At 36.6% G+C, this 15,330-nt stretch overlaps 1 protein-coding gene across 1 annotated transcript in view; it reads right to left on the bottom strand.

Moving 5' to 3' along the window:
- LOC135214951 (fibrinogen C domain-containing protein 1-A-like) overlaps window positions 1–11,713 on the bottom strand; it is a 504,902-nt gene extending 493,189 nt beyond the window's left edge. Inside the window, exon 1 of the mRNA XM_064249444.1 lies at window positions 11,175–11,713. Within this exon, the coding sequence (XP_064105514.1) occupies window positions 11,175–11,400 (226 nt within the window). The 5' untranslated portion in view covers window positions 11,401–11,713. The remainder of the gene's footprint in view (window positions 1–11,174) is intronic.
- Window positions 11,714–15,330: the final 3,617 nt, after the last annotated feature.

The following is a 15,330-nucleotide window of genomic DNA, read 5'->3' as shown; positions in this document are numbered from 1 at the left end:
ATCGCATTCCTCAGAAACTACCGTGATCTTCGACAGGTCAGATACACTACTGACAACATCAATGCATTGTAACCACGAACATTATCACCATCTTTCCTACCACCACCATCACCACCACGGCTATCACCATCTTCATCTAGCTCAGAGGGGTTGGGGAGACATAAATCCAGCTCCCCAAGAGGGCCCAAAGAAAGAACCACCACAAAAGGAAATTAGGGTCATAACTATCAGTGACGTATCTAACGATCGTATTCCTACGCAGGCCGCAGCACTAGATCACGTGGGGTAATCCAAACGCTTGGAACTGCTAAATCATTCCGGTCATTTAGAAAGCATTATTCAGACTGATGGCTCGCGAATCTCTAGGTATAGCTTGAGGAATGGTGTGAAAAGACACCGCTCTGGAGAGAGAGAGAGAGAGAGAGAGAGAGAGAGAGAGAGAGAGAGAGAGAGAGAGAGAGGAGATTTTTGCAAACGTGCTGACAGGTAGACTTAATGGTTATCTGTGAAGATTTAATCTAGAAGCCCACGAAAAACGAGAACTAGTGAGAAGTGATTGACAAAAAAGATGATTACCCATAAATGAAGATAAAAAACGATAATAGACACAGGCATGCGAAATTCTCTTAATTCGTACAGTTCTAGTAGAACAAAAGGAGAAATATGACAGTCCAGCTATCTGGAAGCTGAAAGAAAAAAAGCAGAAAGGACATAACAGCAATCAAGACGACACTCAGCTCAAATTACTAATAAGTAAAAAATGCGCCGAATGAGTTCTCTGTAGTCTAGCGTTACAAGACGCACGACCATGGCTAACTTTGACCTTAGATAAAATAAAAACTGCTGAGGCTAAAGGGCTGCAATTTAGTAAGTTTGATGATAGGAGGGTGGATGATCAACATACCAATTTGCAGCTCTCTAGCCTCAGTAGTTTTTAAGATCTGAGGGCGGACAGAAAAAGTGCGGACGGACAAACAAATAGCCAGGAAATGCAAGAAGCATAGATATTCCCATTCCACAATCGAGTAGAAATCAGCTTGAAATTTGGGCCCTGACTCCACAGAACTAATATATACAAAGGTTTAGTCCTCAACTCACAGCTACAAGATTTGTCCTTACACAGTTAACAGCTAAGAGTAGAACATACAAGAAAATCAAAATCATTTATAGTTTTATATAGTTATTTCTTTACAAAATGTACCCATGTATACACTGACACATTAAAATCAAATATACTACAACTATCCAGAGAACAAGTTCCATACCCCCGCCTGTACTTCTCATAACCCCAAGGGGTATGGATACCAGCTGTTAAGAACCCCTAGATTAGACGAATGGTTAACAAACAATGCATTATGAGTAAAAATGAACATATTTGACACTGATGTAGCAGTTTTAGTAGAACGAAAGTAGTTATTTCAAAATCCCAGCGTGCCTACAGCGCTTTGGCTTATAAGTTAAAAGATAAATAAGGAAAATTAAATTACACAAACATTACTGTTTCGTTTCAGTCGAAATACCTCATGACAAACAATATTACAAAAAATAAAACGCCTGAATCGTATCAACACCTGAATGAAGCCTGACTGGTTCGTACTGCTGCAGAGTACAAAACAGTAAAGCACACACACACACACACACACACAAATATACGCCAGGTTACACACGCACGTCGGCTAATTCTGGAGGGCGAAAGAAAATAAGGAGTAGGAATGCGCAGAGTCATGTAATTGCCAACTTAGCAACCGAAGATACCCGTTCATTCCGCGGTGATTTACCGTACTTAATATTTTGATACGACGCCGCAACCCCTCATGAGCGTCGAGACCCGGGGATTTTCATTCAGCTGTTAAGACGAAAGAGGAAGAAAAATGACGGGATGACCACGACCACCAAGAACTATCCGCAGCGTCGGCCATTTCTCTTCATAGCAGATCAAGGGCGAGAGAATAATAAGATTCCACGGCGTAAAGAGAGAGAGAGAGAGAGAGAGAGAGAGAGAGAGAGAGAGAGAGAGAGGGCGCAGCAACAGCTCGAGGGTGGCGCTGTACTTAGCAGAATAGCCGGCGGTAACAGAATAGGAAAAAAAAACAAGCAATAACCATTTGCATTTTTTACTGGCTTTTCTTTTTTTGCATTGCAGTGCTGCTGATCTACTACAGCTTATTTAACTTTATGTGACGTGCTTGCGCGCCAACATACGGCTACCGAGGGTGGTCTCCATTACACTCTCAACATCATTTTATCTGGGCGACTCGGTGGTGATAGGCATCACGAACTTGAGAGGTACCCAATGTCTTCTCTGTTCATCATTAACGTCTCAAGACTACAATTTCCTTCAATATGTGTTACCGCAATTTCTGTTCTTTTATTCAAGACGTGCCAGTCATTACTGCTGAATTGGAATAGGTGTTAGACTAAATGGCTCATAGGAACAACTAAAACAGGTATATATATTCTTTCTTTTTAAACTAAATCTTTGGCTTCAGTAAAGCACCAGTCATAAAAGCACACCAACGCACGTGTGTGTGTGTGTATAGCCTATATATATATATATATATATATATATATATATATATATATATATATATATATATATATATATCATGTATAAAAGGCCCATTAAAACACTGCTCTAAAGCTAATGACTATATTTCGGTGGACTAACTTCCGCCCTTATCAAGTAGTGAATGACAGAAGAAGTTGCACTGGCGGCAAAATATATATAGTCCTAAGCTTTAAACCAGTGTTTTAATGGGCCAAAATTTTAGAGTTGAGACGTATCGTGTTTTATCGAAGAATTAATTTACATATATATATAATAATATATATATATATATATATATATATATATATCTATATATAACAAACGAATGAAGCTCGGAATTCTTGCTCACTGAATAACGTACATATGACCAATTCCAGCGCTGACAATTTTTCCCTATCCAGCAGTGGTGCTATTACCACGAACATGTTTTAAGGGAGATTTTTTCCCCTCGAACTGATGAGTCCCAGCGGATATTTACTTCTATTTTTGTGCGTGGACACAATGAAGTCCTTCGCATTTTAAATGAGCGGCTGCATGGCCTTCCGACTTAATGATACCTGGAAACTAACGACGTGTCCTCCCCCCCCCCCCCCTCTAGGTACACAGGTATTCATCTAAAGCAAGGTATCAAGAAAAAAAAATAGATCTATCTTTCGGTGGTCACGGTATAATGCAGTATGAGCCGCGGCCCATGAAACTTTGACCATATCGTTGCCATACGCAAAATTAAGTTAAATTTAACTTTAAATCAAATCTACGGAGGCTAGAGGGCTCCAATTTAGTATTTTGATAACTGAAGGGTGAATGATCAACATACCAATTTGAAGCCCTCTACCCTCAGTAGATTTTAAGATATGAGGGCGGACAGAAAAAATGCGGACGGACAGACAAAGCCATCTCAATAGTTTTCTCTTGCAGGAAACTAAAAATACAGGTAGATAAGAGAGAGAGAGAGAGAGAGAGAGAGAGAGAGAGAGAGAGAGAGAGAGAGAGAGAGAGGACGACGCACAGAAGAGACAATTTAAAGTAGAACACGACTGCAAGCATTAAGACCTACCAGGTCGACATGTATGCGAGCGTGGTTTATTACCAACCACGCTATTTTCGAGTTACGAAATGGTATATATTCTTCGCATTTTCGCAACCTGAGTCGCCCGTCATCATTCAGACGGTCCTTCCACAAATATATGCTCGACTTTTTTTACGACGCCAAGTCAACGAAATTCTTCTAGAGTAGCTGGTCACAGAAGCGCAGTGGAGAGGCACAATGCTGTCCAATTGCGTAATTACAGTACCGCCCTATTATGTCATTTCAAAGGCTCTCGTTATTCACTCACGGTTCAACGAAACATCTGGCACGAAACTCCGGCCGAATTTTAGGGAGAGGAACATTTTTACTTCTTTAATGAGGACAGCTGACCCCATTAACCAAGCCCGAATACGATAAAAAGATCGTCTATATTTGTCAACGAGGAGAAACCCACACAGCGATGAATTTGTAAATATCACCAACGCTACGAGTAAGATCTGATTATTCTGGACCCTCTCTATAAAATAAACATTCGTGTATAATCACGAACTTATAGTGACACAGTCAATGCTGAATATGATACAAATTGCGACTTCGTATTTCGTACGCACACTGTGCATTGAAATATTCAGAACTGCTAAATTACAGTAAAGTCGAAGCTCAGACAAATGAATAAGTTAACACCTCGGATTAACTCTCTCTCTCTCTCTCTCTCTCTCTCTCTCTCTCTCTCTCTCTCTCTTATATTTCACAACTATAAGAATGGCTGAGAACCACAGCTGTGTTTACGAATAGCGTAAACATCGCCGTCTGCAAATCGCCTAAAGACATACAAAGGGATTTTCTTTGTGATCTTTACAAGGTCGTCTACCTGAAAATGGAAGGATATAATCTTTTTAAGGTGCATATTACTTCTTAATTTAGAAACTAGGTGAAGGTGTTATCCAGCTCAGACGGATGCACGCTAGAGAGAGAGAGAGAGAGAGAGAGAGAGAGAGAGAGAGAGAGAGAGAGAGAGAGAGAGAGAGAGAGAGAGAGATTAGAACCAGTACTTGTACATGTAATATCACTAAATCATAAACGATCATTGGAACACAGTAATGTTACTCAAAAGGTTATTACACACACAACACACACACACACACACGACACACACACACACACACACACACACACACACACACACATATATATAATATATATATATATATATATATATATATAGGTATATATATATATATATATATATGCGCAGTATATGTATTATATTAATTATTATATATATATAATATATATTCTATATATATAGTATATATATATATTATATACATATAATATATATATATATATATATATATATATATATATATATATATATGTATGTATGTGTGTGTGCAAGCAACTTATTACTGTTCGTCAGAACTACATCCATATCAATACTTATTGGTTTAAAATAAATATAAAGTTGATTAACAAACATATTCGCTGCCTTCGATTCTTAAAAAGAATTCTCTCTCTCTCTCTCTCTCTCTCTCTCTCTCTCTCTCTCTCTCTCTCTCTCTCTCTCTCTCTCTCTCAATTGCATTTAGTAAAAGTGCTCAGGTAGCAGAAGTGGGGAAACTGAACGAAAACCGGCCCCGTACTCTTCCAAACAAAAGATCGTATCCAAAGCAGCCAGGTAGGTACACACGAGACATGGCAGGTAAACATACGTATATCTAAAAAAAGACTCATAGGTCCATGAATATTCAATAAACCACCAGCAGCAACAGGAAAATAAAACAAAAAGTTATCCAAGCACAGAAATTCAGCTTAAAGGAAGGAAGGAACGAGAGAGAGAGAGAGAGAGAGAGAGAGAGAGAGAGAGAGAGAGAGAGAGAGAGAGAGAGAGGCGAATTATATTTACTAATTTTATCGTCCTCTTGTTTAATTTTGGAGGATGCCTATTGGTCCTCACGTGATAGATCGATCAAGTTAACTTTGTCTTGAAAACATTTTCCTGGATCTAGTTAGCACAGCAGATTTGCCTTTAATTCCTTTTAAAAATATGTAAATAATTAAATACTCGTAATAAAAGTCTGCATTTGGAGATTACTAGCGCTCTTGATTAAAAGGGGTGTTTTGTGAAAAAACACCAAATGGTATCAAGCAATTACTCTTTTGAATAACACACCATAATGTATATAGTATGCACATTCTGTTTTGTATTTTTCTAGATACACATACATACACAAACACACAGACATATAATATATATTCATATATGTATATATATAGTGAATTTTTGTCACTTATATTCACAAAAATAAAACTGTAAATATAATCTAATATCTATTTCACTATACTTGGGAATAACTTACACCCAATGGTGTTAAGTTATTCCCGGAGCACCGGAAATTGGATATAAAACGATAAATGTGGTTTAATATTTGTGTATATATATATATATTATATATATATATATATATATATATATATATATATATATATGCATACAATGTGTTGCACTCATTCTACGTATACAGGAGCGATAGTAAAAACGCATTATAAACTAGAATAACTGAGGAAAGCCTTACTCTTGAAATATATTTCCGCACTGTATATACGTTCATGCGCTTTCAAAAGCAAATCGTACCTACGGTACAAAACCATTACACCAATAATAGTGATTGAGTTCTCGATAAATAAGGAGGGCTCGTTTCTCAACTATTCATTATTAGAATATTAATAGAAAAAAAATTAATAGAATACCGCAGGTCACTCACCGATTTGTACGAAGCCAAGTGACCGCAGGATGGCATGAAGAAACTCTCTCTCTCTCTCTCTTCTCTCTCTCTCTCTCTCTCTCCAATTCACAGCACCACTAGTTCGCTAACCTTAAAAGACTTCATCCATTAAACCTAAACTCTTATCGAAATTATTTCTTATCTGACAGGTAATTTTTCTTTCAAGCCTGAAAAAAAAATAATGAAGAAAGAAAATGGACAGATGAAGATAAATAACAATGACGCAGACTTATAACAATATAAAAATTTAAAACCGATAAGATAGAGCACAAACTGGTATTTTCACATAAAAGAGTAAAAGAGTAAGCTAGCCCGCTCACAAACACACACACATATATATACCCAATGACATATACGTACATACAGGAATCCAGACATACACTTTCCACACAGATTTGTAAACAAGCATAATATTAATATAGGCAAAATTTAAGACAGCGGTTTTTTTGTCAAATTAAATGGCTGAAATTAGCCAATAATTCTCAAGTTTATCTTTTACATCTAGCAAGACTCCGTAAGTACAACGTTCAACCATGAATTTATCGTTAGATTAATACTGAAGATTTTATTTCAAATATCCATTAAAGTTCTGTTACTCGAATTCATTATCAAAAAAATATGTATGAGAGACAGCCAGACAGACAGACGGTCGAATGGATGATTATCCAGGAGATGATAACCTTCACTTTATTTAAAACATGACAATTTTTTATTATCAATCATTCCCAGGGTTCTCTTAAAGGGCGCAATGATAGCACAAGAGGCTGTATAGAGAATAGGGCATTCCTTCCGCGGTCGCTGACGTAACCCAAATTCGCCAAGGGCGTCTGCGAATTTCATTATCCGTCGTTGAAGAACCGTGTTACCTCCTTTAAGACCATGATCGTATCGGCACATATGGGCTGTCTGCCTCTCCGGGTACGAGTCATCGCGACTTTCTCTTTTCGTTAGCAAAAAAAAAAAAACAAAAAAAAAAAAAATAAATAAATAAAATAAATAAATAAATGAATGAATAAATAAATAAATAAATAATAAATAATAAAAAATAAACTAATAATAACAATAATTTAATAATAATAATAAAATAATAATAATAATAAAAATCAAATAGAATAAAAACAGAATGTAATAAGATCTACATCCTAATTTTTCGCTCTGCAGGAAAAGGGTACCATGTCTCTCTTCTCTCCTTCTCTTCTTCTTCCTCTCTCTTCTCTCTCCTCCCTCTCTCTCCATCCTCTCTCTCTCGTCCTCTCTCTCCTCTCTCTCTCTATATATATATATATATATATATATATATATATATATATATAATATATATATATATATATATAATATAATATATATATATATATATATATATAATATATATAATATTATATATATATAATATATATATATATATATATATAAAATATATATATATATATAGATATATATATATATATATATATATATATATATATATATTTTTTTTTTTGTTTTTTTTTTTTTTTTTAACGAAGAGAAGGGCACTTCAAGGGAACTACGCCGTAAAAACACAATCAAGCTTATTATGCACTCAGGGAATTAAATGATCGCAGACATATTTCCTTGAAACTGGGACAATGGAGAAATTTGATATTATATATATATATATATATATATATATATATATATATATATATATATATATATATATATATATATATATATATTATATAAACCTTGTATATTAAGCTTCCAGTTCATAACTAAAGAAATCTGTGCATCATACAAGACAAAATATAGCACTATAGAATTCGACCGTTCATCAGTGCATGACGTTTATAACAGTGAATTCATGTCTGCAGGGAACAAGAACACGTGCATACTTGTCTTTGAGGAAAAGTGTTTTAGCGCGAAGCATAAAAATCTGATATCAGCTTCATGTAAACGACTTACAGGGAGAATCAATCAATGCAGGCGGTAGCCTACGCATGAAAAGGCCTAGAATATCTTGTAAAGTATTGTATCCTGGAAGTCCTCACTGTCAAGATTTATTCATGAAGTATTTACTCATAGTTACCTACGGTACTCATTATATTTGTAGCGGGTCGTAAGAGCAGCATTGTCAAAAAGCTCGTCTATGGGTTTTGATAAAACTTTTCGTGGAAAAATGTTCGTGTCCTGAGTAGGGAATATCGAAATTTGATATACTATCTTTCTTTGGGATTACTGCAGACTCAAATGCACAGTACGGACGTGGAAATGCATCTAGATTTAAATGCAAGTTTGGGAAAAATCAAAAGCGAACGTCCTACCCTAAAAAAAAAAAAAAAAAAAAAAAAAATAAGAACTCGCAACTAACCTAACTTGCCTTGACTGTGTTTACAAAATACTGACGGGGTACCAGCTTAGACAACAAAAATAAAGTTATCTACACCTAACTTCAGCAGGGAGTGGCGACAGCCAAAACAAGGGTAGGTAAAAAAAAAAAAAAAAAAAAAAAAACACACACACACACACACACAGAGCTGTGAAGGTTTACTGCAAAGGTTGCAACTTGAGAAATAAAAGCCAATGAAGGTGAAAAATATTGACCACCCAAACACACAGCTACAACAGACATGAAAAATTCAATATAAAAATTGAAAGTAAAAAAAAAACTCGCGAACAGGAAGAAGTGCTGGTATAAACAAATGAAAAACAATTTATTCTTTTAAAGCGGACACCAACAAACACCATCAAACGAACTTAAGTTCCCTTTTCGCAAATAGGAAAAAAAAAAAAAAAAATTAAAGAACCACTTTATAAAGAATGGAAGATAGGGAACAAATACACAGACAATACGAAAAAGAGGGAAAGAGCGGGAATAAAAAAAAAAAAACTGTAGAAAGGCGAGCAAAAAAACGAGTGTAAAAATGCACACGAAACTGAACCGTTACTTTTTCTATTTAAGAGAAACAAATAGTCAAATTAATAACAAAAAGAAACTACCGTAATAATAATGAGACAACAATAAAGATTTGAAAATTCTGTCCACCACACACACACACAAGCCTCCAGCGCTCGGCCAAGTTGATAAACATCAATTATTGGTTTCGGAAAATTGAAAACCTCTCACAAAAGGCTTTTGTTATGGCTGTTGTTGTTGTTGCTGTTGTTGCCAGCTGAAGTGGAATAATGATAGGATGTCCGTTCTTTTACCGGCCGTGTCGAATTTTGCCCTTGAGGGAAAAAAAAAAAACCGGGAGAAATACGGAAATATATTAAGAAGATCCACGCTGACTCGGCATCAGGGAGACTGTAATCAGATGTTCAGTACGTTTCTCCTGTTTTTTTTTTTTTTTTTCTCCCCCTTCCAATTTATCACGTCAAATTTAAACCATGGAGAGAGATGATCCTAGTCATTCCATTCGACGATGCCGAGCAGCCTTCAACAATCTCTGTCACTTCGCTTTGCTGTTTGATCTGATAAAGAATACTCGGGCCACCGAGAGCGGGGCTTTACGAAATGACAAGACAATATCTGAACAAATTTAAAATAATCGACATTTTCCTTAAAAGAAAACTTTTTTTTCTCTCTCTCTCTCTCTCTCTCGGATGAGGCGAGAGAAACTACAAGGCACAAGATATGACCTAATTAATGTGTTGCATTAAAAAAATTTGCAATTGCATAGTGAGCTGGTATTGCACCATCTTGGAATGTCTTTCACCGAAATGCTACTCATTAGCCTGCTCACACACTTACAAACATATCCATCCATCAGTCTATATCCATATAGATTAGTCTGTTAACGAATGTCTTTCATTGGCAATTAACTGGTAGTGTGAATATGAGAGTACGAACGTAGACACACAAACATTATATATATACTATAAATATATATATATATATATATATATATATATATATATATATATATATATATATATATAATGTCCTTTCATTTTGAGAGACCGGGTTCCGATCCTGATGTGAATAAAAAAAAAAAAAAAAAAATGATATATATATATATATATATATATATATATATATATATATATATATATATATATATATATATATATATATATATATATTTCTTGGCGCGGGTTTGGCGTAGTTTACTGAGCGCGCAACCTCAGATCGACGTTTCGCACCTGTTCAAAAATATCGACGCACAGGTGTTGACAAATCAATTTTAAACCTCTCTAGTCTATATAGTAACTATAAGTGTCCATAACCTATATAACCGAGTGTACATAACTCTACACTGAAATTACTTTCTGCTTCTGAAACAGGTTTTTGTTCACAGTCCCCAAAAGAAAACAAATATCGCACAAGTAAAAAAAACCACAATGGCATATTCACTAGAATAGAAAAACGGCATTGTAACGATATTCCTGTGCATATAAAAACAGAAAATAAAACTTCAAGTTACAGTATATTTATAAACGCAAAGAAATTTTGCACATAAATGAATTTATCGTTTTTACCGAAGCTAAAAATGAAATTGTCGTTACCATTGTCTGCAGTGAAATCAAACACCGAGTAATCATTACTTTTTTTTTTTTTTTGTTTTTTTTTTTTTTTTAACTCTTACTGGAGGGAATTCATTCTGAACTTTTATGGTGTCCACTTTTTTGCCCTCTTTCAATGAATATGTGAAACACTTATTGCTTATAATATTGATCATAAATTTGAAAAAAAAAAAAAAATATTGAATCGCCTATTTTAGCTCCATAAAAATGCTCTCACAAACTAATGAAGTAATATGTATATGGTTTAGTTTATTTATTTATTTTTTTTTTAAAAAAAAAATTACGAAACGAAAACAAAAGAACCTGAGAAAGAAAGAAACATTACCTTTTTTCCCTCTGCTCCTCGACCGCTGAATTTCGTTAACTTGGCCGCTGGTCCTGCTTGCGCGCCCTCTTCGGCCTCTTCCTCCTCCTCCTCCTCCCCCACCACCTCCACTCCTCCCTGGATCCTCCTCCTCTTCCTCTGTGGCGCGTACCTCCGCCAGGAGGAGGCAGAAAGCGACCAGGAGGAGGAGGAGAACGGGGAATCCTTTGCTACTGAAGGCAATCATGGCGACGCTTTTATGCGATCACTTTGACACACTCGACTCTCCTCTTTTCCGGTACTTCAGCCAAATTGGATCTTTTCCAGCTCTTTGACAGAGATGTTAGTTGACTGCACTACGCACCAGCTTACGCAGAAGTCTGAAATGAAGTCCCTTGAGTCAATATTCCACCTCGTTTAATCACTTTCCATTTTTCTTTTTCAGGTCACAGTACCATCCAGTGGGTTGCGTTCATCAAGTTCCAGAACGGCGGTAGGTTTCACTACCAACAACAGAGATCTCCGAAATTATGCAGAAGACTTTTTTTCACTCTTTCCACGAAGCCACCCCAAAGGGCTTCTCGTTTTTTCCAACATTTTCCCACACTAAAAATTTAATTACAATTATTTCATTTTATTTCCCCGCACTTTGTTTTTTTCCTCTGTAATAAACAGTATAGAGAATGACAACATAATAGCGCATTTCAAGAGTACATTTCCTTCTTATTAAGATTTTTCAGAACGAATATAAAATCGTTCATAAAACTGATCAAAGGATTTCAATAATACCTCAGGTGATAATAAATAAGTACAGACGTCATACCAATCACGATATTGCACGAGAACAAGAAACTTTTACCAATCAAAATATTGTACGAGAACAAGAAACTTCTACCAATCACGATATTGTACGAGAACAAGAAACTTTTACCAATCATGATATGGTAGCAGAACAAGAAGCCTTTACCAATCATGATACTGTGTACGAGAACAAGAAACTTCTACCAATCACCAGTAACTACAACATAGATCCCACTGTAATTCAAAAAGCAGCCCGGTCATGAAACTACAAGTAAGTTTCCTGAATTAATAATAATAATATAAAATAAGAAAACTGATAATATAGAGGATGACTGTCACGAAAAGTAAGTCATTACCCCTGCTTCGACTACGTCGTTCATTTGGCAGTATAGAGCCGACGTGATAACTAAAACGGTTCTATGCCAAGGTGAAGGAAACCTATCATTAACAGAGAAACTAAAGTGTGATTTCAATGTGCAAAAAAAATCCGTTTAAACTAAATGCTTTGTCTAAATGTGATACAGATTCCATCAATGATTGCAATTCGGAAATGGTGGTTGATCGACATACCAGCGATCATTTCCCAGCCATTTTTATGTTGAGTAAATAATACAATCGAAAATGGGATTTAGGCCAAAGGCTAAGCGTTGGGACCTATGGAGTCATTCAGCGCTGAAATGGAAACTGACAGTAGAGAAGTTTGAAAAGTGTAGGAGGAGGAAAACGTCGCAGTTGCGCTATGATAAATTGTCAGGAGAAGAGGGTGGAAAGGAAGACGAAAGAAAGTGAATATGAACGGAGGTACAGTAAAAGGAATCAATAGAGTTGCAGCTAGGGGTCGAAGGGACACTGTGAAGAACCTTATGTAATGCCTATACACTGAAGGCACTATTTATACCCGCCTACAGGGAAAAAAAATCGCTCAGGCCTGTTGTAAATATTCCCACGTCCATTTACCTATATGAATGCACATACAAAAGATGAAGGTTTTATACATGAGTCCAAAATGATGGTTGCTTGTGATATGAAATGTGCGTTACTGTTATAATTATGGCTCGGGGCAGAGTAAAATCAGTTTCCTCACAAAACTTTCAGCGGCTTCTCGTTCAGAGCTTCATAACTTTTCGAATAATACGAAACTTTCAAGTTTCTTGAGCACTATTCGTTAATTAATCCCTGGACCTGCTTCCTTGACGTCATTGTTAATTACGTCGGTACAAAAATCTGAGGAAAGAGGAGAGGAGCCATGTCAGCAAAGAAAACATTGACGTAAAACTGCTTTTATGTCAACTGCTTGCGGCAGAATTCTTCGTCTAACAAATGGGAGGAGGAGGGAGGGAGGAGGAGGAGGAGGAGGAGGAGGAGGCCATGTCCAGCAAAGAAAACTATGACGTAGAAATGCTTTTATGTCACTGCTTGCGGGTGAATCTTCTCTAACAAATGGAGAGGAGGAGGAGGAGGAGGAGGAGGAGGAGGAGGCGGCGGCCATGTCCAGCAATGAAAACTATGACTTAGAACAGTTTTTTGTCACTGTTTGCGGACGAATCTTATCTAACAAATTAAAAGCCCCTCTCTCTCTCTCTCGCACTTTCACACTGGGTGCGCCAGGGCTGTATGATTAATTTAGTGGCCAAAGTTCGCTCGCGGCTGCCTTCCGTAATCTATGCAATTTCCCGTCGCGCGGCCATGCTATCTGAGAACTGTAACTGCAGCGGATATTAAACAAAGCCTTCTGTAACCGATAGAGTTCATTCGTTGCTGCGTCTATAAAAGAATGCGTCTGGTAAAATGGGATTTGGGAGCATACGACGAATCCAGCTAAAGATTCAACAGAACAAATAAAGCATCGTATACAAAATTTATACCTGTAAAGAGTCTGTGGTTTTGGGATGAACACGGCTATCCAAGGCTTATAGAAAGGAAGCACGGGATGGCTAGCAAAGGGTAATTTTGACTCACTTTGACAGTACGCAACACAATGATAAACATTTCGCAATTTTAGGCGACAAAAAATTATTTAAGAAAAACATTACACGGAAAGTTCTACACGAGAAGAATATTTTTATAACGCCTTCTGTAGCTAAACAACCACGAGAGAGAGAGAGAGAGAGAGAGAGAGAGAGAGAGAGAGAGAGAGAGAGAGAGAGAGAGACTAAATGAACGAAAATGGAATATCCTGTTCTCCAGAAATCAATATCACAGGCATAACTGAAATCGTGCTAATTCTCGCGCTCATATTTCGCAAAACAATCAAGGAAATAAAAAAAAATTAAAAATAACTTTCAAGCTATTACCCCAAAGAACTCGGAACGAAGTTCGTGCAGAGCTTGGAAAAAAAAAAGAAAGAAAGAAAGAAAAAAAAACCTTGAACGGCGATGGAACGAGACGCACTTTTGGTGTAATTCCAGCCAAGACTGTTGACTTTCGCATATCGCATGCATTGCCTTGAATACTGAATGAAGACCTGGGAGGGCGCGCTGAATTCCAATTCTTTCAGTTTAAATGTTCTGAAGAAGTTGCGAACCTTTCATCATGTCTTCTCGTCATGACAGTGTTTATACTGACGTCAGTTCGAGGCTCTTTTTTTGACTTGCAAGATACTCTGAACTAAATAAAGTATAATATTTGAGATATGATTGTCTTTGGCAGTGTCCATAGGATTGGTGGAATGTGAGGATACGTATGCACACAGACATATCATATATATATAATATATATATATATATATATATATATATATATATAAGTACATGTGGAAGTTTTATGCAGTGAGGGTTCATCCACGACTCCGCAGCTCAAGTGTGACCGCGGCAGGGAACACTGTCCTCTCTCGAGAGAGCCAGCCCTGCTTGGGGAGGTGGCCTAATGTTGAAAATAAACCATTTTAAAAAAGTGTTTTGCTCTTTCACATAGCTCCTATCTTTATACTTCCACTTCACAATTTTGCCTTGCTTTGCATTATTTTACCTGCCTCCCAGTTCTTTCGTACTTACATAAACAACCAAAATACACACACCCTACATACATGCGTATGTATGCATGTATGTATATAGTGTGTGTTTATCGTATGTAAACAGGCTACGTACAAAGTGAGAAGCAAATAAAATAAACCAAAGCAATGCTTGTCCTGTAACGAAAAAAAAGTGTCGTCTTTAATTCGATTAAACTTGAGGTTAGCAATCTCTGAAATGAACTGAAATCTTCCCAGATATGATGGTCTGACGAGCCACGTTCGTCCTTGATGAGAATATTCTACAACTGTGCTGGTGCGTGGTGTGGTGTAGTGCGCCTGCCTTACATTTCCTTCTTTAATTACTGATGCACGTACATTCAATGTCGCCTATATTGATTTTGAGAGGGAATTCTGAAACCATGG

Source organism: Macrobrachium nipponense, chromosome 46 (assembly GCF_015104395.2).
Source record: "Macrobrachium nipponense isolate FS-2020 chromosome 46, ASM1510439v2, whole genome shotgun sequence".
NCBI lineage: Eukaryota > Metazoa > Arthropoda > Malacostraca > Decapoda > Palaemonidae > Macrobrachium > Macrobrachium nipponense.
This window is presented reverse-complemented; position numbering and strand designations above follow the sequence as displayed.